General features: G+C 61.5%; 1 protein-coding gene and 2 long non-coding RNA genes across 6 annotated transcripts; 1 reads left to right on the top strand and 2 right to left on the bottom strand.

Moving 5' to 3' along the window:
- Positions 1 to 159: 159 nt before the first annotated feature.
- Positions 160 to 25,797, top strand: G6PD (glucose-6-phosphate dehydrogenase). Of its 4 annotated transcripts, none has more exons than XM_071419485.1 (14): positions 160 to 250; positions 2,814 to 2,956; positions 5,339 to 5,376; positions 8,941 to 9,049; positions 10,801 to 11,018; positions 12,386 to 12,541; positions 14,031 to 14,156; positions 14,254 to 14,347; positions 15,852 to 16,038; positions 17,476 to 17,711; positions 19,763 to 19,839; positions 21,577 to 21,669; positions 23,604 to 23,862; positions 24,447 to 25,797. In XM_071419485.1, the coding sequence occupies exons 1-13, from the start codon at positions 196 to 198 to the stop codon at positions 23,698 to 23,700; spliced, it is 1,629 nt and encodes a 542-aa protein (XP_071275586.1). In that variant the 5' UTR covers positions 160 to 195; the 3' UTR covers positions 23,701 to 23,862; positions 24,447 to 25,797. The 4 variants fall into 4 exon arrangements, with proteins under 4 accessions (XP_071275586.1, XP_071275584.1, XP_071275587.1 ...); XM_071419483.1 differs by having other exon boundaries at positions 23,604 to 24,269; positions 24,458 to 25,797; XM_071419486.1 differs by lacking the exon at positions 24,447 to 25,797 and adding an exon at positions 23,988 to 24,164 and having other exon boundaries at positions 23,604 to 23,778.
- LOC139586243 (uncharacterized) lies at positions 23,062 to 24,846 on the bottom strand. Its single transcript, XR_011677592.1, has 4 exons — positions 24,718 to 24,846; positions 24,476 to 24,656; positions 24,154 to 24,245; positions 23,062 to 24,045 (listed from the first exon to the last, which is right to left on the bottom strand). It is a non-coding gene; the product is annotated as an uncharacterized lncRNA (long non-coding RNA).
- Positions 25,740 to 27,236, bottom strand: LOC139586244 (uncharacterized). The gene is made up of 2 exons (XR_011677593.1): positions 26,773 to 27,236; positions 25,740 to 26,683 (listed from the first exon to the last, which is right to left on the bottom strand). It is a non-coding gene; the product is annotated as an uncharacterized lncRNA (long non-coding RNA).
- Between the last annotated feature and the right edge of the window lie 562 nt (positions 27,237 to 27,798).

Here is a 27,798-nt window from a genome sequence, read left to right as displayed (position 1 = left end):
GCGGCGCCATAGCAACGCTGAGAATCGGAGAGCGCTGATTGGTTACGCCTCCATGTGTAGCTCCACCCGCGCTCGGCGGTGATTGGTTGGCGGGAGAAGAAGCTCGGCGGTGATTGGTTGGTGAGATAAGAAGTTCGGCGGTGATTGGTGGATAAAGGGGCAGGGCGTGGCGGAGGGCGTGGCCTCTGTGAAGGGATGGGGAGCCGCGCGAGCGTGGGGGAGGCGGCGCGAGCGCGGCCGGAGCGGGAAGGTGCGGGGGGACCAGGAAATGATGGGGAAATTTGGGGAATTTTAAAGAAATTCGGGGGAATTCCGGAAAACCTGAGGGGATCTGGGCTATAAAATGGCCCGGGGAGTCCATGGGGGCCTGGGGGGCAGCGTCAGGAGGGAGCTGGGGGGGGATGTGAGGGGCTTTGGGGCGGAAATGGGGGGGGGTTGAGGGGAATTTGGTGGATTTGAGGGAAATTTGGGGAGAATCTGGGAGATTTGGGGGATTTAGGGGGAATTTGGGGTCAGTGGAGGCGGAAATTGGGGGTCTGGGGGTGTCCAGGGTTCCGTGAGGGTCTGGGGGGCGTTGAGGGGGAATTGATGGGGGGTGAAGGCGGAAACTTGGGAAAATTTGGGGAGATTTGAGGGGAATTGGGGGGTCCGTGAGGGCCTGGGGGTTTCTGGGGGGATGGGGAGGGGGTTCTGAGGGGTTTGGGGGGCCTGAAGGCGGAAATGGGGGGGATTTGGGGGCTCTGGGGGGGGAAATCGGGGCGGATTTGGGGGGACAATGGGGGGAGGGCGTGTCCCGCCCCATCTCCCCCAAATCCTGGCCCCAGGGGCCAAATCCCTCCCCTAAATCCCAGAACCCAACCCCAAATCCCGCCCCAAAATCCCAGATCCCACCCCAAAATCCCCGATCCCAACCCCAAAATCCCCGATCCCACCCCCAAATCCCAAACCCCGCCCCAGTTCCCAAATCCCCCCCAGATCCCAAACCCCAACCCCAAATCCTCGATCCCGCCCCACCCAACCCCAAACCCCACCCCAAATCCCCAAACCCAAGCCCAGATCCCAAATCCTGCCGCCAAAATCCCAAAATCACCCCCAGATCCCCGATCCTGCCCCACCCAACCCCAAACCCCACTCCAGGTCCCAAATTCCCAAACCCAAACCCCAGATCCCAGCCCCAAAATCCCAAATCCCCGATCCGAACCCCAAATCCCAAATCCTGCCCCCAAATCCCCGATCCGAACCCCAAATCTCGAATCCCACACCCCGATCCCAAATCTTCCCCCCAAAATCCCAAATTCACCTCAAATCCTCGATCTGAACCCCAAATCTCAAATTCACCCCAAATCCCCGATCCAAACCCCAAATCCCCGATCCAAACCCCAAATCCCAAATCCCGCCCCAAAACCCCAAATCCCGCCCCCAAATCCCAAATCCACCCCAAATCCCCGATCCGAACCCCAAATCTCAAATTCCGCCCCCAAATCCCAAATCCCGTCCCCAAATCCCAAATTCACCCCAAATCCCCGTTCCGAACCCCAAATCCCAAATTCATCCCAAATTCACCCCAAATCCCCGATCCGAACCCCAAATCTCGAATCCCACCCCCAGATCCCAAATCTTCCCCCCCAAATCCCAAATTCACCCCAAATCCCCGATCCGAACCCCAAATTCCAAATCCCGCCCCCAAATCCCAAATTCACCCCAAATCCCCGATCCGAACCCCAAATCCCAAATCCCGCCCCCCAAATCCCCGATCCTGCCCCACCCAACCCCACAACCGCACCCCAGGTGCCCGACCCCGCCCCCAAACCGCGGGATCCCCGTTCCTCAGGTGCCCGAGCCCGCCCCAAACCCCAAATCCCGCCCCCAAACCCCGATCCGAACCCCAAACCCCAAATCCCGCCCCCAAATCCCCGATCCGAACCCCAAACCCCAAATCCCGCCCCCAAATCCCCGATCCGAACCCCAAACCCCAAATCCCGCCCCCAAATCCCCGATCCGAACCCCAAACCCCAAATCCCGCCCCCAAATGCCAGCCCTGCCCCCCAGGTGCCAATCCCGCCCCCAAAACCTCGATCCGAACCCCAAATCCCAAATCCCGCCCCCCAAGTGCCCGAACCTGCCCCCCAATTTCTTAACCCACCCCCAAGTGCCAGCCCTGTCCCCCAAATCCCCGATCCGAACCCCAAATCCCGCCCCCCAAGTGCCAGCCCTGCCCCCCAAGTGCCCCAGCCCTGCCCCCCAAGTGCCCGGTCCAGTCCCCCAAGTGCCCGAACCTGCCCCCCAAATCCCCGATCCGAACCCCAAATCCCGCCCCCCAAGTGGCCCAGCCCCGCCCCCCAATTGCTTAACCCACCCCCCAAGTGCCAACCCCGCCCCACAAGTGCCCGAACCTGCCCCCCAAGTGCCCGGTCCGGTTCCCCAAGTGCCCCAGCCCTGCCCCCCAAATCCCCGATCCGAACCCCAAATCCGAAATCCCGCCCCCCAAGTGCCCGGTCCGAACCCCAAATCCCGCCCCCCAAGTGCCTGAACCCGCCCCCCAGGTGCCAACCCCGCCCCCCAAGTTCCCACCCCTCCCTCCAGGCGCCCCTTCCTGCCCCACATCCCCTCCAATCCTGCCCTGGGGTGCCCGAACCTGCCCCAAAAGTGCCCGAACCCGCCCCAAAAGTGCCCGAACCTGCCCCAAAAGTGCCCGATCCTGCCCCAAAAGTGCCCGATCCCACCCCCCAAGTGCCCGAACCTGCCCCCCAAGTGCCCGACCCTGCCCCCCAAGTGCCCGAACCGCCCCCCAAGTGCCGGCTCCTGCCCCACAGCGATGCCGGGCCCCGCGGAGCAGGCGCCGGGCGGGGCGCAGCTGAGCCGCTCGCAGGTGTGCGGGATGCTCCGGCAGGAGCTGAGCCGGGACGGGGCCTTCCTGCAGGGCCACCCGCACGTCCTCGTCATCCTCGGGGCCTCCGTGAGTGCGGACGGGGCCGGGAAGGGTTGGGGGGTTTGGGGTTTGGGGGGGATAAAGGGGGTTTGGGGGCAGAAATTTGGGGTTTTGGGGGGGGTTGGGGCAGGAATTTGGGGCTTGGGGGGGGTTGGGGGCAGGAATTTCGGGGGGTTGGGGCAGGAATTTGGGGTTTGGGGGGGTTGGGGCAGGAATTGGAGGCAGAAATTTGGGGTTTGGAGGCAGAAATTTGGGGTTTTGGGGGGGGTTGGGGCAGGAATTTGGGGTTTGGGAAGGAATTGGGGGCAGAAATTTGGAGTCTTAGGGGGGGTTGGGGCAGGAATTGGGGGCAGAAATTTGGGGTTTGTGGAGGAATTGGGGGGGAAATTTGGGGTTTGGGGGGGAAATAAACAGGTTTGGGGGGGTTGGGGCAGAAATTTGGGGGGGTTGGGGCAGAAATTTGGGGTTTTGGGGTGGGTTGAGGCAGGAATTTGGGGTTTGGGGAGGAATTTGGGGGGTGTGGGGGGGTTGGGGGCAGGAATTTGGGGTTTGTGGGCAGAAATTGGGGGGGTTGGGGCAGAAATTTGGGGTTTGGGGGGCGATTGGGGCAGGAATTTGGGGTTTGGGGGGGTTGGGGACAGAAATTTGGGGTTTGGGGGGCGTTGGGGCAGGAATTTGGGGGGCTTGGGACAGGAATTTGGTGTTTGGGGAGGAATTGAGGGCAGAAATTTGGAGGGGTTGGGGCAGGAGTTTGGGATTTGGGGCAGGAATTTGGGGTTTGGGGGGGAATTTGGGGCAGGAATTTGGGGTTTGGGGCAGGAATTTGGGATTGGGGAGGGAAAATAAACAGGTTTGGGGGGGTTGAGGGCAGGAATTTGGGGTTTGGGGGGGGGTTGGAGCAGGAATTTGGGGGGGTTGGGGGGGAAAATAAACGGGTTTGGGAGGAATTGGGGGCAGGAATTTGGGGTTTGGGGCAGGAATTTGGGGGTTGTGGGGGGGGTTGGGGGCAGGAATTTGGGGTTTGGGGGGGAAATAAATGGATTTGGGAGGAATCGGGGGCAGGAATTTGGGGTTTGGGGGAGTTTGGGGGCAGGAATTTGGGGTTTGGGGGGGTTGGGGCAGAAATTTGGGGTTTTTGGGAGGGATAAAGGGGGTTTTGGGGGGGAGTTGGGGAATGAAAGAGTTTGGGGGGGTTGGAGGCAGAAATTTGGGGTTTGTAGAGGGGAATAAAGGGGTTTGGGGGCGATTTGGGGCAGAAATTTGAGGTTTGGGGGGAAATAAAGGAAATTGGGGGGTGAGGGGGAGTACAGGAGATTTTGGGGAGAATTGGGGAGGATTTTGGGGTCATTTTGGGGAGTATTGGGGGGATTTTGTGGGGAGAATTGAGGGGATTTTGGGGGGATTTTGGGGAAAATTGGGATTTGGGGGGATTTTGGGGGGATTTTGGGGGGATTTTGGGGAGAATTGAGGGGATTTTGGGGGGGATTTTGGGGAGAATTGGGGGGATTTGGGGGGGATTTTGGGGAGAATTGGGGGATTTTGGGGAGATTTTGGGGGATTTTGGGGGCATTTGGGAGGATTTGGGCAGGATTTTTGGGAGAATTGGGGCGAATTGAGGGGATTTGGGGGAATTTTGGGAAGAATTGGGGGGAGAATTGAGGGGATTTGGGGGATTTTAGGGGCATTTGGGAGGATTTGGGCAGGATTTTTGGGAGAATTGGGGGGGATTTGGGGGGATTTTGGGGAGAATTGAGGGGATTTTGGGAGGATTTTGGGGGATTTTGAGGGGATTTTGGTGGCATTTTGGGGAGAATTGGGGGGGATTTGGGAGGATTTTGGGGGGAATTGGGATTTGGGGGGATTTGGGGGGGAGAATTGTGGGGATTTTGGGGGAAATTTAGGGGGATTTTGGGGAGAATTGAGGGGATTTTGGAGGGAGAATTGAGGGGATTTTGGGAGGGATTTTGGGGATAATTGGGAGGATTTTTGGGGAGAATTGGGGGGATTTTGGGAGGATTTTTGGGGAGAATTGGGGGGATTTTGGGAGGATTTTGGGGGGATTTTGGGGGATTTGGGGCAAACTGAAAGGGGTGAGGAGGACATTGGGGGAGGGGCGGGAATTGGGGCCGTTTCGGGCGGGGTCATTTGGGGTCAGCGGAGGGTGGGGGAGGGGAAGGAGTTGGGGTGCGGCTCCCGCCCCTCCCCCACCCGCACCCCAACTTCCTCCTCCGCCCCTCCCCCACCCCCCCCCCGTTTCCCAACCCCTCCCACGGAACGGGCGGGGCGGGGGTGGGGGAGGGGCGGCGCCGCTGACTCAGCACATTCCGGGGGTGGGGGAGGGGCAGGGGCCACACCCAGCGCTGGCCCCGCCCCTCCCCCACCCTGAGCGCCCCTCCCCCCCCCCCACAGGGAGACCTGGCCAGGAAGAAAATTTACCCCACGATATGGTAGGGGACAGTGGGGACAGTGGGGGGACATTGGGGGGACAATGGGGACAGTGGGGACACAATGGGGGCAGTGGGGGACACATTGGGGACAACGGGGGTAGTGGGGACACATTGGGGATACATGGGACAATGGGGGGACAGTGGGGGCAGTGGGGACAATGGGGGGACAGTGGGGACAGTGAGGGGACATTGGGGACAATGGGGACAATGGGGACACTGATGGGACAATGGGGGGACATGGGGACAGTGAGGGGACAGTGGAGACACTGAGGGGACAGTGGGGACACTGGGGGGACACATGGGGGACATCGGGACAATGGGGGGACATGGGGACAATGGGGACAGTGGGGACAGTGGGGACAGTGGGGGGACAATGGGGACAATGGGGGGACATTGGGGGGACATGGGGACGGGGGGACATTGGGGGGACATTGGGGACACATTGGGGACAGTGGGGGCAGTGGGGACAGTGGGGACAATGGGGGGACAGTGGGGACACATTGGGGACAGTGGGGACAATGGGGGGACATGGGGACAGTGGGGGGACATGGGGACAGTGGGGGGACACTGAGAGGACAATGTGGACACATGGGGACAATGGGGACACTGAGGAGACAATGGGGGGACAGTGGGGACACTGAGGGGACAGTGGGGACACATTGGGGACAGTGGGGTCAGTGGGGGGACATTGGGGACACTGAGGGGACAATGCGGGGATATGGGGACAATGGGGACACATTGGGGACAATGGGGGGACAATGGGGACACTGAGGGGACAATGGGGGGACAGTGCGGACACATTGGGGACAGTGGGGACACTGAGGGGACAATGGGGGGATAATGGGGACATTGGGGACAATGGGGACACTGAGGGGACAATGGGGGGACAGTGGGGACAATGGGGGGACAATGGGGTCACCTGGGGACAGTGGGGACAGTGGGGACACATTGGGGACACTGAGGAGACAATGGGGGCAGTGGGGGACAATGGGGACACATGGGGGGACAATGTGGACAGTGGGGGGACAGTGGGGACAATGGGGACACATTGGGGACAATGGGGAGACAATGGGGGGACATTGAGGACACATTGGGACACTGAGTTTACAATGGGGACAGTGGGGACACTGAGGGGACAATGGGGGGATAATGGGGACACATGGGGACATCCGGGACACTGAGGGGACACCTGGGGACACCGAGGGGACAATAGGAACAATGGTGTCATCAAGGCCACCTGTCCCCAGGGCCACCAGAGCCACTGATACCACCAGGGCCAGTCTGGGGCCACCGCTGTCCCCAGGGCCAGCAGGGCCACTCAGAGCTGCCACCAGGGGCCACCAGGGCCAGCAGAGCCACTCAGTGCTGCCACCAGGGCCACCAATGTCACTCAGAGCTGCCACCAATGTCACTCAGAGCTGTCCCCAGGGCCACCAGTGTCACTCAGTGCTGCCACCAGTGTCACTCAGAGCTGCCATTGTCTGCTGTGTCCTCAGTGTCACCACAGCTGAGTGGCACCAGCTGGCACCAGTGTCCCCAGCATGAGCCGGTGTCCCCACGTTGTCCCTTTGCTGCTCCTGTCCCCCTGTGTCACCTGTCCCTGTGTGTGTCACCTGTCCCTGTGTGTGTCACCTGTCCCCATGTGTCACCTGTCCCTGTGTGTCACCTGTCCCCTGTGTGTGTCACCTGTCCCTGTGTGTCTCACCTGTCCCCGTGTGTGTCACCTGTCCCCCTGTGTCACCTGTCCCTGTGTGTGTCACCTGTCCCTGTGTCACCTGTCCCCCTCTGTGTCACCTGTCCCCTCTGTCACCTGTCCCCCTCTGTGTCACCTGTCCCCTCTGTCACCTGTCTCTGTGTGTCACCTGTCCCCTGTGTGTCACCTGTCCCTGTGTGTGTCACCTGTCCCCTGTCACCTGTCCCCTGTGTGTCACCTGTCCCTTCTGTATCACCTGTCCTTGTGTGTGTCACCTGTCCCTGTGTGTGTCACCTGTCCCTCTGTATCACCTGTCCCTCTGTGTCACCTGTCCCCTGTGTGTGTCACCTGTCCCCCTGTGTGTCACCTGTCCCTGTGTGCCACCTGTCCCTGTGTGTGTCACCTGTGTGTCTCACCTGTCCCCTGTGTGTGTCACCTGTCCCCATGTGTGTCACCTGTCCCTCTGTGTCACCTGTCCCCCTGTGTGTCACCTGTCCCCGTGTGTGTCACCTGTCCCTGTGTGTGTCACCTGTCCCTCTGTGTCACCTGTCCCCTGTGTGTCACCTGTCCCGTGTGTGTCACCTGTCCCTCTGTGTCACCTGTCCCCCTGTGTCACCTGTCCCTTTGTGTGTGTCACCTGTCCCTCTGTGTCACCTGTCCCCTGTGTGTCACCTGTCCCCCTGTGTGTCACCTGTCCCTGTGTGTGTCACCTGTCCCCCTGTGTCACCTGTCCCCCTGTGTGTCTCACCTGTCCCCCTGTGTGTGTCACCTGTCCCCTCTGTGTCACCTGTCCCTGTGTGTGTCACCTGTCCCCTCTGTCTCACCTGTCCCCATGTGTGTCACCTGTCCCCATGTGTCACCTGTGTGTCTCACCTGTCCCTCTGTGTCACCTCTCCCATGGTGACACAGGGACAGCAGCCCCCGTCACCGCTGTCACCTCCCTGAGGAGCGTTGGTGGCACCGGTGTCACCCTCGGCCTGGCATCCCCACGGGGGGTGGTGACAGTGCTGGGGGTGTCCCCGGGGGCTTGGGGACACAGGGGACACACAGGGGACACACAGGGGACACACAGGTGGCACACAGGGGACACAGGTGACACACAGGTGACACACAGGGGACACAGGTGGCACAGATGGCACACAGGTGGTGGCACAGGTGACATAGGTGATGCCACACAGGTGACACAGGTGGTGACACATGAGACACAGATGGTGGCACAGATGTTACAGGGTGGCACAGGTAGTGACACAGGTGGTGGCACACAGGGGCACAGGTGGTGACACAGGTGGTGGCACAGGTGGCACAGTGACACAGGTGGCACAGGTGTCCCGGTGTCCCAGCTGCTGTCCCTGTGGCAGGTGGCACACAGATAGTGTCACACAGGTGTCCCAGGTGTCCCCCAGGTGTCCCCCAGGTGTCCCAGCTGCTGTCCCTGTCCCAGGTGGTGGCACACAGGTGGCACACAGATGGTGTCCCCCAGGTGTCCCCCAGGTGTCCCCCAGGTGTCCCAGCTGCTGTCCCTGTCCCAGGTGGCACAGATGGTGTCCCCCAGGTGTCCCTGTGTCCCAGTGTCCCCCAGGTGTCCCCCAGGTGTCCCAGCTGGTGTCCCTGTCCCAGGTGACACAGGTGGCACACAGATGGTGGCACAGGTGTCCCAGGTGTCCCCCAGGTGTCCCAGTGTCCCTGTGTCCTGTCCCAGGTGGCACACAGATAGTGTCCCCCAGGTGTCCCCCAGGTGTCCCCCAGGTGTCCCCCAGGTGTCCCAGTGTCCCTGTGTCCTGTCCCAGGTGGCACACAGATAGTGTCACACAGGTGTCCCAGGTGTCCCAGGTGTCCCCCAGGTGTCCCAGTGTCCCTGTGTCCTGTCCCAGGTGGCTGTTCCGGGACGGGCTCCTCCCCGATGACACGCGCGTCGTTGGCTTTGCCCGCTCGCCCCTCACCGTGGAGCTCATCCAGGAGCAGACCCTGCCCTACCTCAAGGTGACAGCGCTGGCCCCTCTGTGGCCCCTCTGTGTCCCCTCTGTGTCTCCACCTGTCCCCACCTGTCCCCTCTGTGTCCCCTCTGTGTCCCCACCTGTCCCCTCTGTGTCCCCCCTGTCCCCTCCTGGCAATGCCTGTCCCCACCTGTCCCCCTGGCCCCTCCTGTCCCTCTCTGTCCCCACCTGTCCCCTCCTGTCCCCACCTGTCCCCAAGGACAGGCTCTGCCTGACTTTGTGTCCTGTGTCCCCTCATCTGTCCCTACCTGCCACAGGTGACCCTTGAGGGCGCTCTCTGTGCTCCCTGTCCCACCTGTCCCTGTGTCCCCTGTCCCTGTCCCACCTGTCCCACCTGTCCCTGTCTCACCTGTGTCCCCTGTCCCTGTCCCACCTATTGTGTCTCACCTGTCCCCACAGGTGACCCCTGAGGATGGCCCCTGTCTGGCTGCATTCCTGTCCCTGTCCCACCTGTCCCTGTGTCCCCTGTCCCTGTCCCACCTGTCCCCTGTCTCACCTGTCTCACCTGTCCGTGTCCCACCTGTCCCCTCAGGTGACCCCCGAGGATGGTCCCAGCCTGGTGGCGTTCCTGTCCCTGTCCCACCTGTCCCTGTCTCACCTGTCCCACCTGTCCCTGTCCCTGTCCCCCCTGTCCCTGTCCCACCTATCCCTGTCCCACCTGTCTCACCTGTTCCTCTCCCACCTATCCCTGTCCCACCTGTCTCACCTGTCCCTGTCCCTGTCCCACCTGTCCCTGTCCCACCTGTCCCTGTCTCCCCTGTCTCACATGTCCTACCTGTCCCCCCAGGTGACCCCTGAGGACGGTCCCCGCCTGGCCACGTTCCTGTCCCTGTCCCACCTGTCCCTGTCACCTGTCTCCCCTGTCCCCTGTCCCACCTGTCCCTGTCCCACCTGTCCCTGTCCCACCTGTCCCTGTCTCACCTGTCCGTGTCCCACCTGTCCTCACAGGTGACTCCCGAGGACGGTCCCCGCCTGGCCGTGTTCCTGTCCCTGTGTCCCCTGTCCCACCTGTCCCTTGTCTCTGTCCCTGACCCCTGTCCCTGTCTCCCCTGTCCCACCTGTCCCCGTCTCACGTGTCCCACCTGTCCCGCAGGTGTCCCCCGAGGACGGTCCCCGCCTGGCCGCGTTCCTGTCCCTGTCCCACCTATCCCTGTCCCCTGTCCCTGTCCCCTGTCCCTGTCTCACGTGTCCCACCTGTCCCTTGTCTCACCTGTCCCTGTTCCCTGTCCCTGTCCCACCTGTCCCTGTCCCCCCTGTCCCTGTCCCACCTGTCCCTGTCTCCCCTGTCCCTGTCCCACATATCCCTTGTCTCACCTGTCCCACCTGTCCCTTGTCTCACCTGTCCCTGTCCCCTGTCCCTGTCTCACCTGTCTCCCCTATCCCTGTCTCCCCTGTCCCACCTGTCCCTGTCCCACCTGTCCCTGTCTCACCTGTCCCTGTCCCACCTGTCCCTGTCTCCCCTGTCCCACTGTCCCTGTCTCACGTGTCCCACCTGTCCCCCAGGTGTCCCCCGAGGACGGTCCCCGCCTGGCCGCGTTCCTGTCCCTGCCCCACTGTCCCTGTCCCACCTGTCCCTGTCTCACGTGTCCCACCTGTCCCCCAGGTGTCCCCTGAGGACGGTCCCCGCCTGGCTGCGTTCCTGTCCCTGTGTCCCCTGTCTCACCTGTCCCTGTGTCCCCTGTCCCACCTGTCCCTGTGTCCCCTGTCCCTGTCTCACATGTCCCACCTGTCCCCCAGGTGTCCCCCGAGGACGGTCCCCGCCTGGCCGCGTTCCTGTCCCTGCAGAGCTTCGTGCGGGGCCAGTACGGGGACGAGGCCTCGTTCCGGGCGCTGGACGCTCACCTGCGGGGGCTGCCCGGGGGCGACCGCGCCCATCGCCTCTTCTACCTGGCCCTGCCCCCCAGCGTGTACACACCTGTGACACAGCACCTGAGAGCGCTCTGCATGGGCCAGGGGTGAGTGGGGACACACCTGGGACACACCTGGGACACACCTGGGACACACCTGGGACATGGGGACACACCTGGGACACACCTGGGACACACCTGGGACACACCTGGGACATGGGGACACACCTGGGACACACCTGTGACCCAGCACCTGAGAGCGCTCTGCATGGGCCAGGGGTGAGTGGGGACACACCTGGGACATGGGGACACACCTGGGACACACCTGAGACATGGGGACACACCTGTGACCCAGCACCTGAGAGCGCTCTGCATGGGCCAGGGGTGAGTGGGGACATGGGGACACACCTGGGACACACCTGGGACATGGGGACACACCTGGGACACACCTGGGACACACCTGGGACACGGGGACACACCTGTGACCCAGCACCTGAGAGCGCTCTGCATGGGCCAGGGGTGAGTGGGGACACACCTGGGACACACCTGGGACACACCTGGGACATGGGGACACACCTGGGACACACCTGGGACATGGGGACACACCTGTGACCCAGCACCTGAGGGCACTCTGCATGGGCCAGGGGTGAGTGGGGACAGGGGACACACCTGGGACACACCTGGGACACACCTGGGACATGGGGACACACCTGGGACACACCTGGGACACACCTGGGACATGGGGACACACCTGGGACACACCTGTGACACACTGGGACACACCTGTGACCCAGCACCTGCGAGCGCTCTGCATGGGCCAGGGGTGAGTGGGGACACACCTGGGACACACCTGGGACACACCTGGGACATGGGGACACACCTGGGACATGGGGACACACCTGGGACACACTGGGACACACCTGGGACACAGCACCTGAGAGCGCTCTGCATGGGCCAGGGGTGAGTGGGGACACACCTGGGACACACCTGGGACACACTGAGACACAGCTGGGACATAGGGACACACCTGTGACACACTGGGACACACCTGTGACCCAGCACCTGAGGGCGCTCTGCATGGGCCAGGGGTGAGTGGGGACATGGGACACACCTGGGACACACCTGGGACATGGGGACACACCTGGGACACACCTGGGACACACCTGGGACATGGGGACACACCTGGGACATGGGGACACACCTGGGACACACCTGTGACCCAGCACCTGCGAGCGCTCTGCATGGGCCAGGGGTGAGTGGGGACACACCTGGGACATGGGGACACACCTGAGACACACCTGGGACACACCTGGAACACACCTGGGACATGGGGACACACCTGGGGCACACCTGGGACATGGGGACACACCTGTGACCCAGCACCTGAGGGCGCTGTGTCCCCCTGTCCCCTGTGTCTCTCGTGTCCCCCCCTGTCCCCCGTGTCCCCCGTGTCCCCCGTGTCCCCGTGTGCCCAGGTGGAACCGCGTGATTGTGGAGAAGCCCTTTGGGCGGGACCTGGCCTCGTCGGAGGAGCTGTCGGCGCACCTGAGCGCGCTGTTCCGCGAGGAGCAGATCTACCGCATGGACCATTACCTGGGCAAGGAGATGGTGCAGAGCCTGATGGTGCTGCGGTGAGAGGGGACACAGGGGACATGGGGACAGGGGACATGGGGACACACCTGGGGACATGGGGACACACCTGGGGACATGGGGACACGGGGAGCATTACCTGGGCAAGGAGATGGTGCAGAGCCTGATGGTGCTGCGGTGAGAGGGGACACAGGGGACATGGGGACAGGGGACATGGGGACATGGGAAAGGACGTGAGGACGCGGGAGGGGACAGGGGACACGGGAGGGGACACAGGGATATGGGAGGGGATGGAGGACACGGATGGGGACAGGGAGGGGACATGGGGACACAGGAGGGGACATGGGGATATGGAATGGGACAGGGACATGGGAGGGGACACCACAGGGAACAGGGGACACAGGAGGGGATGGGGACATGGGAGGAGACGGGGACACAGCAGGGGACATAGGGACAGGGGACATGGAGATACGGGAGGAGACAGGGGACACGGCAGGGGACACAGGGACATTGGAGGGGACACAAGGACAGGGGAGGGGAGATGGGAGGGGACAAGGGGGACACAGGAGGGGATGCAGAGATATGGCCGAGGACAGGGAACATGGGAGGGGACACTGGGACATAGGAGGGGACAGGAGGACACAGGAGGGGACACGGGGACATTGGAGGGGACACGGGGACACGGGAGGGGACAGGGGACGTGGGAGTGGACACAGGAGGGGACAAGGGGACATGGCCGAGGACAGGGAACATGGGAGGGGAGAGGGGACATGGGAGGGGACACTGGGACATGGGAGGGGACAGGAGGACACAGGAGGGGACACGGGGACATGGCCGAGGACAGGGAACATGGGAGGGGACATGGCAGGGGACACAGGAGGGGACAGTGGACATGGGAGTGGGCACAAGAGGGAACATGGGGACAGGGAGGGGACAGGGGACACGGGAGTGGACAGTGGACAGGGAGGGGACACAGGAGGGGACAGTAGGCATGGGAGTGGACACGGGAGGGGACAGGGGACACGGGAGGGGACAGGGGACACGGGAGGGGACATGGGGACAGGGGACAGGGAGTGGACACGGGAGGGGACAGGGGACACGGGAGGGGACACAGGAGGGGACATGGGGACACAGGAGCGGACACGGGAGGGGACAGGGGACACAGGAGGGGACACGGGAGGGGACACAGGGACATTGGAGGGGACACAGGAGCGGACACGGGAGGGGACAGGGGACACAGGAGGGGACAGTGGACATGGGAGTGGACATGGGAGGGGACAGGGGACACAGGAGGGGACATGGGGACAGGGAGGGGACAGGGGACACGGGAGGGGACAGTGGACAGGGAGTGGACACGGGAGGGTACATGGGGACACAGGAGGGGACAGTAGACATGGAAGTGGACACGGGAGGGGACAGGGGACAGGGAGGGGACACAGGAGAGGACAGGGGACACGGGAGGGGACAGGGGACACGGGAGGGGCCAGGGGCCAGGCACGGCGCTGCTCAGGCCCCCCTGACCCGCGGCAGCTTCGGGAACCGCATCTTCGGGCCCATCTGGAACCGCGACAACGTCGCCTGCGTGGTGCTGACCTTCAAGGAGCCCTTCGGCACCGAGGGCCGCGGCGGCTACTTCGACGACTTCGGCATCATCCGGTGAGCACGGACGGCCCCCGGTGTCCCCGCGTCCCCCCCGCGTCCCCCCGCGTCCCCCCGTGTCCCCCGACCCCATGGCAGCGCCGGCTCCCCGCAGGGACGTGATGCAGAACCACCTTCTGCAGCTGCTCTGCCTCGTGGCCATGGAGAAGCCGGCGTCCACCAACCCCGACGACGTCCGTGACGAGAAGGTGGGGACGGCAGGGACGCCGGGGTGACACCGAAGCGTCGCCACCCCCTGACGCCACACCGGTCACTGAGCCTCATGGCCTCAATGGTCACTCATGGTCACGGCCACAGGGACCGTCCCCGGGTGGCCCCAGGGTTGTGTCTCCCTATGGCCACATCCCCCCATCCCAGTCGTGTCCCACCACCATGTTCTGGATGGTGGCCCCCAAAGCCACGTCCCCCATGGGTCACGTCCCCAGCTTTGTTCCATCTCCCCATTATTGATGGTGGCCCCCAAAGCCACGTCCCCCAAAACCCCGTCCCCAACTTTGTTCCATCTCCCCATCATTGATGGTGGCCCCCCAAAACCCCGTCCCCAACTTTGTTCCATCTCCCCATTATTGATGGTGGCCCCCCAAAACCACATCCCCAACTTTGTTCCATCTCCCCATTATTGATGGTGGCCCCCCAAAACCACATCCCCAACTTCGTTCCATCTCCCCATTATTGATGGTGGCCCCCAAAACCACGTCCCCAACCTTGTTCCATCACCCCATTATTGATGGTGGCCCCAAAGCCACGTCCCCAAGTTTGTTCCATCACCCCGTTATTGATGGTGGCCCCCCAAAGCCACGTCCCCCATGGTCACGTCCCCAAGTTTGTTCCATCACCCCGTTATTGATGGTGGCCCCCAAAACCATGACCCAACTTTGTTCCATCTCCTCATTATTGATGGTGGCCCCCAAAACCATGTCCCCAACTTTATCACCCCGTTATTGATGGTGGCCCCCAAAACCACATCCCCAACTTCGTTCTATCACCCCATTATTGATGGTGGCCCCCAAAACCACGTCCCCAACTTTGTTCCATCTCCCCATCATTGATGGTGGCCCCCAAAGCCACATCCACCATGGGCCACATCCCCAACTTTGTTCCATCTCCCCATTATTGATGGTGGCCCCCAAAGCCACGTCCCCAACCTTGTTCCATCTCCCCATCATTGATGGTGGCCCCAAAACCACGTCCCCAGCTTTGTTCCATCTCCCTATTATTGATGGTGGCCCCCCAAAACGACATCCCCAACTTTGTTCCATCATCCCATTATTGATGGTGGCCCCCAAAACCACGTCCCCATGGGTCACATCCCCAACTTTCTTCCATCTCCCCATTATTGATGGTGGCCCCCAAAACCACATCCCCCATGGCCATGTCCCCAGCTTTGTTCCATCTCCCCATCATTGATGGTGGCCCCCAAAACCACGTCCCCCATGGGTCACGTCCCCAAATTTGTTCCATCTCCCCATTATTGATGGTAGCCCCCAAAGCCACATCCCCAACTTTGTTCCATCTCCCCATTATTGATGGTGGCCCCCCACAGCCACATCCCCCATGGCCACATCCCCCACACCCCCATCCCATTGCCTGCTCTTCCTGGTGGCCCCCCATAAACACGTCCCCACCCTGTGCTATCACTGGAACTCCATGTGTCCCTCACCTGTCCCTCACCTGTCCCTCACCTGTCCCCAGGTGAAGGTGCTCAAGTGCATCAGCCCGGTGGAGCTGCAGGACGTGGTGCTGGGCCAGTACGTGGGCAACCCCGAGGGCCCCCCCGAGGCACAGAAGGGCTACCTGGATGATCCCACGGTGCCCGCCGGCTCCACCACGCCCACCTTCGCCACCGCGGTGCTGCGCGTGGCCAACGAGCGCTGGGACGGTGAGAGGGCGTGGGGGGCACGGGGGCCGTGGGGATGATGGTGGTGATGATGATGATGGTGGCCAGGAGATGGTGCTGATGATGGTGCTGCTCATGCTGGTGGCCATCTCATGATGATGATGATGATGATGATGATAATGATGATGATGACGACCAGGAGATGGTGCTGATGCTGGTGATGACCAGGAGATGGTGCTGATGATGATGGTGCTGATGGTGGTGGTGACGATGATGATGGTGGCCAGGAGATGGTGCTGTTGATGGTGATGATGATGATGCTGACCCTGTCCCAGGCGTGCTGTTCATGCTGCGCTGCGGGAAGGCGCTGGGATGGGGATGGATGGGGGTGATGTTGATGGATGTTGATGACAATGACGATGACAATGACAATGATGATGATGATGGATGCTGATGACAATGATGATGACGATGATGATGATGACGATGATGTCCCAGGTGTCCCGTTCGTGCTGCGCTGCGGGAAGGCGCTGGGATGGATGGGGGTGATGTTGATGGATGTTGATGATGATGATGATGACAATGACAATGACAATGATGATGTTGATGATGACGATGACAATGACAATGACAATGATGACAATGATGACCATATCCCAGGTGTCCCGTTTGTGCTGCGCTGCGGGAAGGCGCTGGGATGGGGATGGATGTGGATGATGTTGATGACAATGATGATGATGTTGATGATGATGATGATGACGATGACAATGATGACAATGATGACCCTGTCCCAGGTGTCCCGTTCGTGCTGCGCTGCGGGAAGGCGCTGGGATGGGGGTGATGTTGATGGATGTTGATGATGATGATGACAATGACAATGATGACAATGACAATGATGACAATGATGACGATGTCCCAGGTGTGCCGTTCGTGCTGCGCTGCGGGAAGGCGCTGGGATGGGGATGGATGTGGATGATGTTGATGACAATGATGATGATGTTGATGATGATGATGACAATGACAATGACAATGACAATGATGACAATGACCCTGTCCCAGGTGTCCCGTTCGTGCTGCGCTGCGGGAAGGCGCTGGGATGGGGGTGATGTTGATGGATGTTGATGATGACAATGACAATGACGATGACGATGACGATGACAATGATGACAATGACAATGACCCTGTCCCAGGTGTGCCGTTCGTGCTGCGCTGCGGGAAGGCGCTGGGATGGGGATGGATGTGGATGATGTTGATGACAATGATGATGATGTTGATGATGATGATGATGACAATGACAATGACAATGACAATGATGACAATGACCCTGTCCCAGGTGTGCCGTTCGTGCTGCGCTGCGGGAAGGCGCTGGGATGGATGGGGGTGATGATGTTGATGACAATGACGATGACGATGATGATGATGATGACAATGACAATGATGACGATGACAATGACAATGATGACAATGTCCCTGTCCCAGGTGTCCCGTTCGTGCTGCGCTGCGGGAAGGCGCTGAACGAGCGCAAGGCCGAGGTGCGGCTGCAGTTCCGCGAGGTGCCCGGCGACATCTTCGCGGGGCAGTGCAAGCGCAACGAGCTGGTGGTGCGGGTGCAGCCGCGCGAGGCCGTCTACGCCAAGCTCAACACCAAGAAACCGGGAATGTTCCTGCGGCCCGAGGAGTCCGAGCTCGACCTCACCTACGGCAGCCGCTACAAGGTGCCCGCAGCGGGCAGGGAGCGACACGGGGCGCGCGGAAACGGGGCTGGGGGACGTGGAAACGGGGTTTGGGGACACGGAAACGGGGCTTGGGGACACGGAAACGGGGCTTGGGGACACGGAAACGGGGCTTGGGGACACGGAAACGGGGATGGGGACGCGGAAATGGGGATGGGGACGCGGAAATGGGGTTTGGGGACACGGAAACAGGGCTTGGGGGGCGCGGAAACGGGGTTTGGGGACATGGAAATGGGGATGGGGACACAGAAATGGGGTTTTGGGAACACAGAAATGGGGTTTGGGGACACGGAAATGGGGATTGGGGACTCAGAAACGGGGCTTGGGGACACAGAAACGGGGATGGGGACATGGAAACGGGGATGGGGACACAAAAATGGGGCATTGACACCCAAATAATGGGGCTTGGGAACACGGAAACGGGGTATGGGGACTCAGAAATGGGGTTTGGGGACTCAAAAATGGGGCATTGACACCAAAAAACGGGGTATGGACACCCAAAAATGGGGAATTGACACCCAAAAATTGGACATGGACACCCAAAAATGGGGCATTGACACCCAAAAATTGGGTTTGGGGACACAAAAATGGGGCTTGGGGACTCAGAAATGGAGTTTGGGGACTCAAAAATGGGGCACTGACACCCAAAAATGGGGGGTGGGGACTCAGAAACGGGGTTTGGGGACACAAAAAATGGGGGTTGGGGGCACAGAAATGGGGTTTGGGGACACAGGGATGGGGTTTGGGGACACAAAAATGGGGCATGGACGCCAAAAATGGGGCTTGGGGACACAAAAACGGGGTTTGGGGACACAGGGATGGGGCATGGACACCCAAAAATGGGGCTTGGGGACACAGGGATGTGGGACGCAGAAATGGGGTTTGGGGACACAGAAATTGAGCTCCCCCAAATCCCACCTGGGACCCCAAAACCCACCTGGGGAGGTTCCCAAACCCCACCTGGGCAGCCCCAAATCCCACCTGGGCTCCCCAATCCCAAAGTGTTCCCCAAATCCCAGGTGTCCCCCCCACATCTGGGGCTGTCCCCCCACACCTGGGGCTGTGTCCCCACACCTGGGGCTGTGTCCCCCCACACCTGGGGCTGTGTCCCCACACCTGGGGCTGTCCCCACACACCTGGGGCTGTGTCCCCCCACACCTGGGCTGTCCCCACACACCTGGGGCTGTGTCCCCCCCAGTCCCAGGTGTCCCCCCCCCCCACACACCTGGGGCTGTCCCCTCACACACCTGGGGCTGTGTCCCCCCCACACCTGGGGCTGTGTCCCCACACCTGGGGCTGTCCCCACACCTGGGGCTGTGTCCCCACACCTGGGGCTGTGTCCCCACACACCTGGGCTGTCCCCCCACACCTGGGGCTGTGTCCCCACACACCTGGGGCTGTGTCCCCACACCTGGGGCTGTGTCCCCCCCACACCTGGGGCTGTGTCCCCCCACACCTGGGCTGTCCCCACACCTGGGGCTGTGTCCCCCCACACCTGGGCTGTCCCCACACCTGGGGCTGTGTCCCCACACACCTGGGGCTGTCCCCACACACCTGGGGCTGTCCCCACACCTGGGGCTGTGTCCCCACACACCTGGGGCTGTCCCCACACACCTGGGGCTGTGTCCCCACACCTGGGGCTGTGTCCCCACACCTGGGGCTGTCCCCTCACCTGGGGCTGTCCCCACACCTGGGGCTGTGTCCCCCCACACCTGGGGCTGTCCCCACACCTGGGGCTGTGTCCCCCCACACCTGGGGCTGTCCCCCCACACCTGGGGTGTCCCCCCACACCTGGGGCTGTCCCCCCACACCTGGGGCTGTGTCCCCACACCTGGGGCTGTGTCCCCCACACCTGGGGCTGTCCCCACACACCTGGGGCTGTGTCCCCACACCTGGGGCTGTGTCCCCCACACCTGGGGCTGTCCCCACACACCTGGGGGTGTCCCCCCAATCCCAGGTGTCCCCCCCCAGTCCCAGGTGTCCCCCCCACACCTGGGGCTGTCCCAGCCCCCCTGACCCCCCGGTACCCCCAGGATGTGAAGCTCCCGGACGCCTACGAGCGGCTGCTGCTGGACGTGATCTGTGGGAACCAAATGCACTTCGTGCGCAGGTGAGGGGGGACAGGGACACCTGGGGGGACATTGGGGACATTGGGGACACCTGGGGACATTGGGGACATTGGGGACACCTGGGCACACCTGGGCACACCTGGGGACATTGGGGACACCTGGGGACAGGTGAGGGGCACAGGGACACCTGGGGACAGGTGAGAGGGGACACCTGGGCACACACCTGGGACACCTGGGGACACCTGGGGACATTGGGGACACCTGGGGACACACCTGGGACACCTGGGGACACCTGGGGACATTGGGGACACCTGGGGACACACCTGGGCACACCTGGGGACATTGGGGACAGCTGGGGACACCTGAGCACACCTGGGGACATTGGGGACAGGTGGGGACACCCAGGGACACCTGGGGACAGGTGAGGGGGACAGGGACACCTGGGGACACCTGGGGACACACCTGGGGACAGGTGAGGGGAACGGGGACACCCAGGGACACCTGGAGATACCCGGGGACACACCTGGGGACACCTGGGGGGACACCTGGGCACACCTGGGGACACACCTGGGGACAGTGAGAGGGGACAGGTGAGAGGGGACAGGGACACCTGGGGACACCTGGGCACACCTGGGGACAGGTGGGACATGGCGGGGACATGGAGGGACAGAGTGGGGACAGGTGGGGACACCTGGGCACAGGTGAGAGGGGACAGGTGGGCCCAGTTTGGAGGAGATGCTGGGACCAGTCTGGGGGTGCCCAGGTGAGTCTGGGTCAGTTTTGGGGTGCCCCAGGTGAGGTTTGAGGTCAGTTTTGGGTCAGTTTTGGGGTGTCCGGGTCAGTTTTGGGTCAGTTCTGGGGTTTTGGGTCATTTTTGGGTTATTTTGATCATTTTTGTGTCCCTGCAGCGATGAGCTGTGCGAGGCCTGGCGGGTTTGGGTCATTTTTGGGGTTTTGGGTCAGTTTTGGATCATTTTTGTGTCATTTTTGGTGTCCCTGCAGCGATGAGCTGCGCGAGGCCTGGCGGGTTTGGGTCAGTTTTGGGGTTTTGGATCATTTTTGGGTCAGTTTTTGGGGTTTTTGGATCATTTTTGGTGTCCCTGCAGTGATGAGCTGCGCGAGGCCTGGCGGGTTTGGGTCAGTTTTGGGTCATTTTTGGATCATTTTTGGGTCAGTTTTGGGGTTTTTTGGTGTCCTTGCAGTGATGAGCTGCGGGAGGCCTGGCGGGTTTGGGTCAGTTTTGGGTCATTTTTGGGGTTTTTGATCAGTTTTGGGTCATTTTGGTGTCCCTGCAGTGATGAGCTGTGCGAGGCCTGGTGGTTTTGGGTCAGTTTTGGGTCATTTTTGGGGTTTTTGATCATTTTTGGGTTATTTTTGGGGTTTTTGGTGTCCCTGCAGCGATGAGCTGCACGAGGCCTGGCGGGTTTGGGTCAGTTCTGGGGTTTTTGATCATTTTTGGGTCAGTTTTTGGTCATTTTTGGGGTTTTTGGTGTCCCTGCAGCGATGAGCTGCGCGAGGCCTGGCGGGTTTGGGTCAGTTTTGGGGTTTTTGATCATTTTTGGGGTTTTTGGATCATTTTTTGTGTCCCTGCAGGGATGAGCTGCGCGAGGCCTGGCGGGTTTGGGTCAGTTCTGGGGTTTTGGATCATTTTTGGGTTATTTTTGGGGTTTTTGGTGTCCCTGCAGTGATGAGCTGCGCGAGGCCTGGCGGGTTTGGGTCAGTTTTGGGTCATTTTTGGGGTTTTTGATCATTTTTGATCATTTTTGGTGTCCCTGCAGCGATGAGCTGCGCGAGGCCTGGCGCATTTTCACCCCTTTGCTGCACCAGATCGAGCAGAGCCGGCAGCGCCCGATCCCCTACAGCTACGGCAGGTGGGGAACTGGGGGAACTGGGGGAACTGGGGGGGTTTGGGGGCACCTGGGGGGCACCAGGGGGAACCTGGGGGGGGTTTGAGGGCACCTGGGGGCACCTGGAGGGAACCTGGGGGGGGGCCTGGGGGGCACCTGGGGGGGCTTGGGGGGTTTGGGGGGCACCTGGGGGGCACCTGGGGGAACCTGGGTGGGTTTGGGGGGGACTGGGGGCACCTGGAGGGAAGCTGGGGGGTACCTGGGGGGCACCAGGGGGAACCTGGGGGGGTTTGGGAGTACCTGGGGGCACCTGGGGGGGAACTGGGGGCAGCTGGGGGAACCTGGGGGGGGGACTGGGGGAACTGGGGGTACGTGGGGGTGTTGGGGGGCACTTGGGGGCACCTGGGGGGGAACTGGGGGGGTTTGGGGAACCTGGGGGGAACCTGAGAGGGTTTGGGGGGCACCTGGGGCAGCTGGGGAGGGACTGGGGGTACCTGGGGGCACCTGGGGCACCTGGGGGGCACCTGGGGGGGACCTCGGGGGTACACGGGGGGGTTTGGGGGGAACCAGGGAGGGTTTGGGACACCTGGGGGCATCTGGGGGTACCTGGGGGGGGTTTGGGGGGCACCTGAGGGGGTTTGGGAGGAACCTGGGGGGCACCTGGTGGAACCTGGGGGTACCTGGGGGGGTTTGGGGAGTACCTGGGGACCCCTGGGGGCACCTCGGGGGGGACTGAGGACACCTGGGGGGTACCTGGGGGGGCTTGGGGGGCACATGGGGGTAGATATAAAATGCTTTGGGGGTGCCTGGGGGGCACCCTGAGGGGCAATGGGGCAGAATTTGGGGGGCTGGGGCTCCTGGGGGCACCTGGGAGGGCCCAGGGGGCACCTGGGGGGGCTGGGAATCCCAAGGGGGATTTTTGGGGGGGGGGGTCTCACTGAGGATTTGGGGGTCCTGGGGGTCCCATTGGGTACTGGGGGGTCCTGGGGTTCCCTTTGGGTGTTTGGGGGATCCCGGGGGTCCCAATGGGTTCTAGGGGGTCCCGGGGCTCTCATTGAGGATTTGGGGGGTCCCAGGGCTCCCATTGGGTACTGGGGGGTCCCGTTGGGGATTTGGGGGTCCCGGGGCTCTCATTGAGGATTTGGGGGGTCCCGTTGGGTATTTGGGGGATCCCAGGGGGTTCCATTGGGTACTGGGGGTCCTGGGGCTCTCATTGAAGATTTGGGGGCTCCCAGGGGTCCCTTTGGGTATTTGGGGGGTCCCAGGGCTCTCACTGAGGATTTGGGGGGCTCCCATTGGGTTCTGGGGGTCCCGGGGCTCTCATTGAGGATTTGGGGGGTCCCGTTGGGGATTTGGGGGCTCCCAGGGCTCTCATTGAGGATTTGGGGGCTCCCGGGGCTCCCATTGGGTACTGGGGGGTCCCATTGGGTATTTGGGGTTCCCATTGGGTACTGGGGGTTCCCATTGGGTATTTGGGGTTCCCGTTGGGTATTTGGGGCTCCCATTGGGTATTTGGGGTTCCCGGGGCTCCCATTGGGTATTTGGGGGTTCCCGTTGGGTATTTGGGGCTCCCGTTGGGTATTTGGGGTTCCCATTGGGTATTTGGGGTTCCCATTGGTTATTTGGGGTTCCCGTTGGGTATTTGGGGCTCCCATTGGGTATTTGGGGTTCCCGTTGGGTATTTGGGGTTCCCGTTGGGTATTTGGGGCTCCCATTGGGTATTTGGGGTTCCCATTGGGTATTTGGGGTTCCCGTTGGGTATTTGGGGTTCCCGTTGGGTATTTGGGGCTCCCATTGGGTATTTGGGGTTCCCGTTGGGTATTTGGGGCTCCCATTGGGTACTGGGGGTTCCCATTGGGTATTTGGGGTTCCCGTTGGGTATTTGGGGTTCCCATTGGGTACTGGGGGTTCCCGTTGGGTATTTGGGGCTCCCCTGACCCCGTTCCCCCCGTTCCCAGCCGGGGTCCCCCCGAGGCGGACGCGCTGCTGCGCCGGGCCGGGTTCCTGTACGAGGGCACCTATCGGTGGGTGCCCCCCCCGGGGCCTCAGCCCTGAATGGGCCAGGGGGGGCTGTGGGGCAGAGAGAGCAAAATCCTGACCCACAGATCCCCCCCAATCCTGATCCAGGGGGGGCTGTGGGGCAGAGAGACCAAAATCCTGATCTGTGGGGGGATCTATGGGGCAGAGAGACCAAAATCCTGATCTGTGGGGCAGAGAGTCCAAAATCGTGATCTATGGGGAGCCATGGGGCAGAGAGACCAAAATCGTGATCTATGGGGCAGAGAGACCCCCCAGTCCTGATCTATGGGGCAGAGAGACCAAAATCCTGATCTGTGGGGCACCTATGGGGCAGAGAGACAAAAATCCTGATCTATGGGGCAGAGAGACAAAAATCCTGATCTATGGGGCAGAGAGACCCAGAGACCCCCCCCAGTCCTGATCTATGGGGCAGAGACCCCAATCCTGATCTATGGGGGATCTATGGGGCAGAGAGACAAAAATCCTGACCCATAGATCCCCCCAATCCTGACCCAGGGGGATCCATGGGGCAGAGACCCCCCCAGTCCTGATCTGTGGGGCAGAGAGACAAAAATCCTGATCTATGGGGCAGAGAGACCCCCCCAGTCCTGACCCATAGATCCCCCCCAGTCCTGATCTATGGGGCAGAGAGACCCAGAGACTCCCCAGTCCTGACCCATAGATCCCCCCAGTCCTGATCCAGGGGGAGCCATGGGGCAGAGTGACCCCAATCCTGATCTATGGGGCAGAGACCCAGAGACCCCCCCAGTCTGGACCCACAGATCCCCCCCAGTCCTGATCTATGGGGCACCTATGGGGCAGAGACCCCCCAATCCTGATCTATGGGGCAGAGACCCCCCAATCTTGATCTCTGGGGCAGAGAGACCCCCCCAATCCTGATCTATGGGGGATCTATGGGGCAGAGACCCCAATCCTGATCCATGGCCCCCAAAAACAAACACTCCATGGGGGGATCTATGGGGCAGAGACCCCTCAATCCTGACCCACAGATCCCCCCAATCCTGATCCAGGGGGCACCTATGGGGCAGAGACCCCTCAATCCTGATCTATGGGGGATCTATGGGGCAGAGACCCCCACCCCTGACCCCCAAAACCCTGCAGGGCTCTGGGCTGGGGGGGGACCCATGGGGATCCTGTAATCACCCCAGTCCTGCCCCATAGATCCCCCCAATCCTGCCCCATAGACCCCACACACACACTCCAGCCCCCCAAAAACACCTCTGGGCTGGGGGTGAGCCCCATAACCCCCCAGCCCTGCCCCATAGACCCCCCTGGACCCCCCCATTCCTGCCCCATAGAGCCCCCCTGTGCCCCATAGAGCCCCAACCCTGCCCCATAGATCCCCATGGACCCCCCAGTCCTGCCCCATAGAGCCCCAACCCTGCCCCATAGACCCCCCTGTGCCCCATAGAGTCCCCAACCCTGCCCCATAGATCCCCCAATCCTGCCCTACAGACCCCCCAATCCTGCCCCATAGATCCCCCTGTGCCCCATAGATCCCCCCAATCCTGCCCCATAGACCCCTCTGGGTCCCATGGAACCCCCAACCCTGCCCCATAGAGCCCCAATCCTGCCCCATAGACCCCCCTGGGCCCCCCAGTCTTGCCCCATAGATCCCCCTGTGCCCCATAGAGCCCCCTGGACCCCCCAGTCCTGCCCCATGGAACCCCAAACCCTGCCCCATAGAGCCCCAACCCTGCCCCATAGATCCCCCCTGTGCCCCATAACCCCCCCAATCCTGCCCCATAGATCCCCCTGTGCCCCATAGATCCCCCCAATCCTGCCCCATAGACCCCCCCAATCCTGCCCCATAGAGCCCCAATCCTGCCCCATAGATCCCCCTGTGCCCCATAGACCCCCCTGGGCCCCCCATTCCTGCCCCATAGATCCCCCCTGTGCCCCATAGATCCCCCCTGTGCCCCATGGACCCCCCTGGGCCCCCCAACCCCCGCAGCTGGGACCAAAGCTCCCCCTCTCCAATCAAGCCCCCAAAGCTTAATTAGTTCCTCATTATCCCTTCCCCCCACGGGAGCAATTAATGATTAACGCAAATCAAGGATCAATTAACTGCTATTAACCAGGAGCAATTAAACCCAACCTTTGGCTAATTAATTCTCACCTGCACCTTCTAATTGCCCCCAGGCACTTGTGGGGCAGGACCCCAAACTGGGGGGCAGAACCCCAACATTTGTGGGGTCAGGATCTCCACACTTGGGGGGCAGAACCCCAAACTTGGGGGGCAGAACCCCAACATTTATGGGGTCAGGATCTCCACACTTGGGGGGCAGAACCCCAACATTTATGGGGTCAGGACCTCAACACTTGTGGGGCAGGACCCCAGAACCTGTGGGGTCAGAACCCCAACACTGGGGAGTCAGGACCCCAAAACTTGGGGGGCAGAATCCCAACACTTATGGGGTCAGGACCTCAACACCTGTGGGGCAGAACCCCAGAACCTGTGGGGTCAGGATCCCAAACTTGGGGGACAGAACCCCAAACTTGGGGGTCAGAACCCCAACACTTGTGGGGTCAGGATCTCAACACTTGTGGGGCAGAACCCCAAACTTGGGGGGGCAGAACCCAAACATTTATGGGGACTGGGGAGTCAGGACCCCAAAACTTGGGGGGCAAAACCCCAACACTTGTGGGGCAGAACCCCTGGCACTTGTGGTGTCAGGACCCCGAACTTGTGGGGCAGAACCCCAAACTTGTGGGGTCAGGACCCCAACATTTGTGGGGTCAGGATCTCAACACTTGTGGGGCAGAACCCCAGAATCTGTGGGCTCAGGACCCCAAAACTTGTGGGGCAGAACCCCAAACTTGGGGGGCAGAACCCCAACATTGGGGAGTCAGGACCCCAAAACTTAGGGGGGCAAAACCCCAGCACTTGGGGGGCAGAACCCCTGGCACTTGTGGGGTCAGGACCCCGAACTTGGGGGATGGAACCCCAACATTTGTGGGGTCAGGACCTCAACACTTATGGGTCAGGACCCCAAAACTTGGGGGGCAGAACCCCAACACTTATGGGGTCAGGATCTCAACACTTGTGGGGCAGAACCCCAGAACCTGTGGGGTCAGGACCCCAACACTGGGGGCTCAGGACCCCAATATTTGTGGGGCAGGACACAAACATTTGTGGGGTCAGGACCACTGGCACTTATGGGGCAGGACCCCAACACTTGTGGGGCAGAACCCCAACACTTACGGGGTCAGGACCCCAACACCTATGGGGCAGAACCCCAAACTTGGGGGGGCAGAACCCCAAAATTTATGGGGTCAGGACCTCAACACTTGTGGGGCAAAACCCCAACACTTGTGGGGCAGAACCCCTGGCACTTGTGGGGTCAGGACCCCAAACTTGGGGGGCAGAACCCCAACATTTATGGGGTCAGGACCCCAACATTGGGGGCTCAGGACCCCAATATTTGTGGGGCAGGACACAAACATTTGTGGGGTCAGGACCACTGGCACTTATGGGGCAGGACCCCAGAACCTGTGGGGCAGAACCCCAACACTTATGGGGCAGGACCCCAAAACCTGTGGGGCAGAACCCCAAACTGGGGAGTCAGGACCCCGAAACTTCGGGGGCAAAACCCCAACATTTGTGGGGTCAGGACCCCAACACTTATGGGGTCAGGATCTCCAGACTTGTGGGGCAGAACCCCAACACTTATGGGGCAGGACCCCAAACACTTGTAGGGCAGAATCCCAAAACTTATGGGGCAGAACCCCAAACTTGGGGTCAGAACCTCAACACTTATAGGTCAGGACCCCAACACTTGTGGGGCAGAACCCAAACAGTTATGGGGTCAGGACCCCCAGACTTGTGGGGTAGAACCCCAACATTGAGGGGACAGGACCCCAATATTGGGGGGTCAGAACCTCAACACTGGGGGGGTCAGGACCCCAACACTTGTGGGGCAGAACCCAAACACTTTGGGGCCCTCAGAACTCCAACACTTGTGGGGTCATGAGCACTGGCACTTATGGGGCAGAACCCCCACACTTGTGGGGCAGAATCCCAACGCTTATGGGGCAGGACCTCTGGCACTTATGGGGCAAGACCCCAAACTGGGGGGTGAGAACCCCTGGCACTTATGGGGCAAGACCCCA

The sequence above is a fragment of the Agelaius tricolor genome, unplaced genomic scaffold (genome assembly GCF_023055355.1).
Source record: "Agelaius tricolor isolate 1412-34295 unplaced genomic scaffold, bAgeTri1.0.p SCAF_109, whole genome shotgun sequence".
NCBI lineage: Eukaryota > Metazoa > Chordata > Aves > Passeriformes > Icteridae > Agelaius > Agelaius tricolor.
This window is presented reverse-complemented; position numbering and strand designations above follow the sequence as displayed.

Bases quoted from the DNA above. Each gene is read 5' to 3' on its own strand.
- G6PD (XM_071419485.1), top strand. From the start codon at position 196: ATGGGGAGCCGCGCGAGCGTGGGGGAGGCGGCGCGAGCGCGGCCGGAG. The intron at 2,957-5,338 runs GTGAGTGCGGAC...CCCCCCCCACAG, and splicing joins TCGTCATCCTCGGGGCCTCC to GGAGACCTGGCCAGGAAGAA. The intron at 5,377-8,940 runs GTAGGGGACAGT...GTCCTGTCCCAG, and splicing joins AAAATTTACCCCACGATATG to GTGGCTGTTCCGGGACGGGC.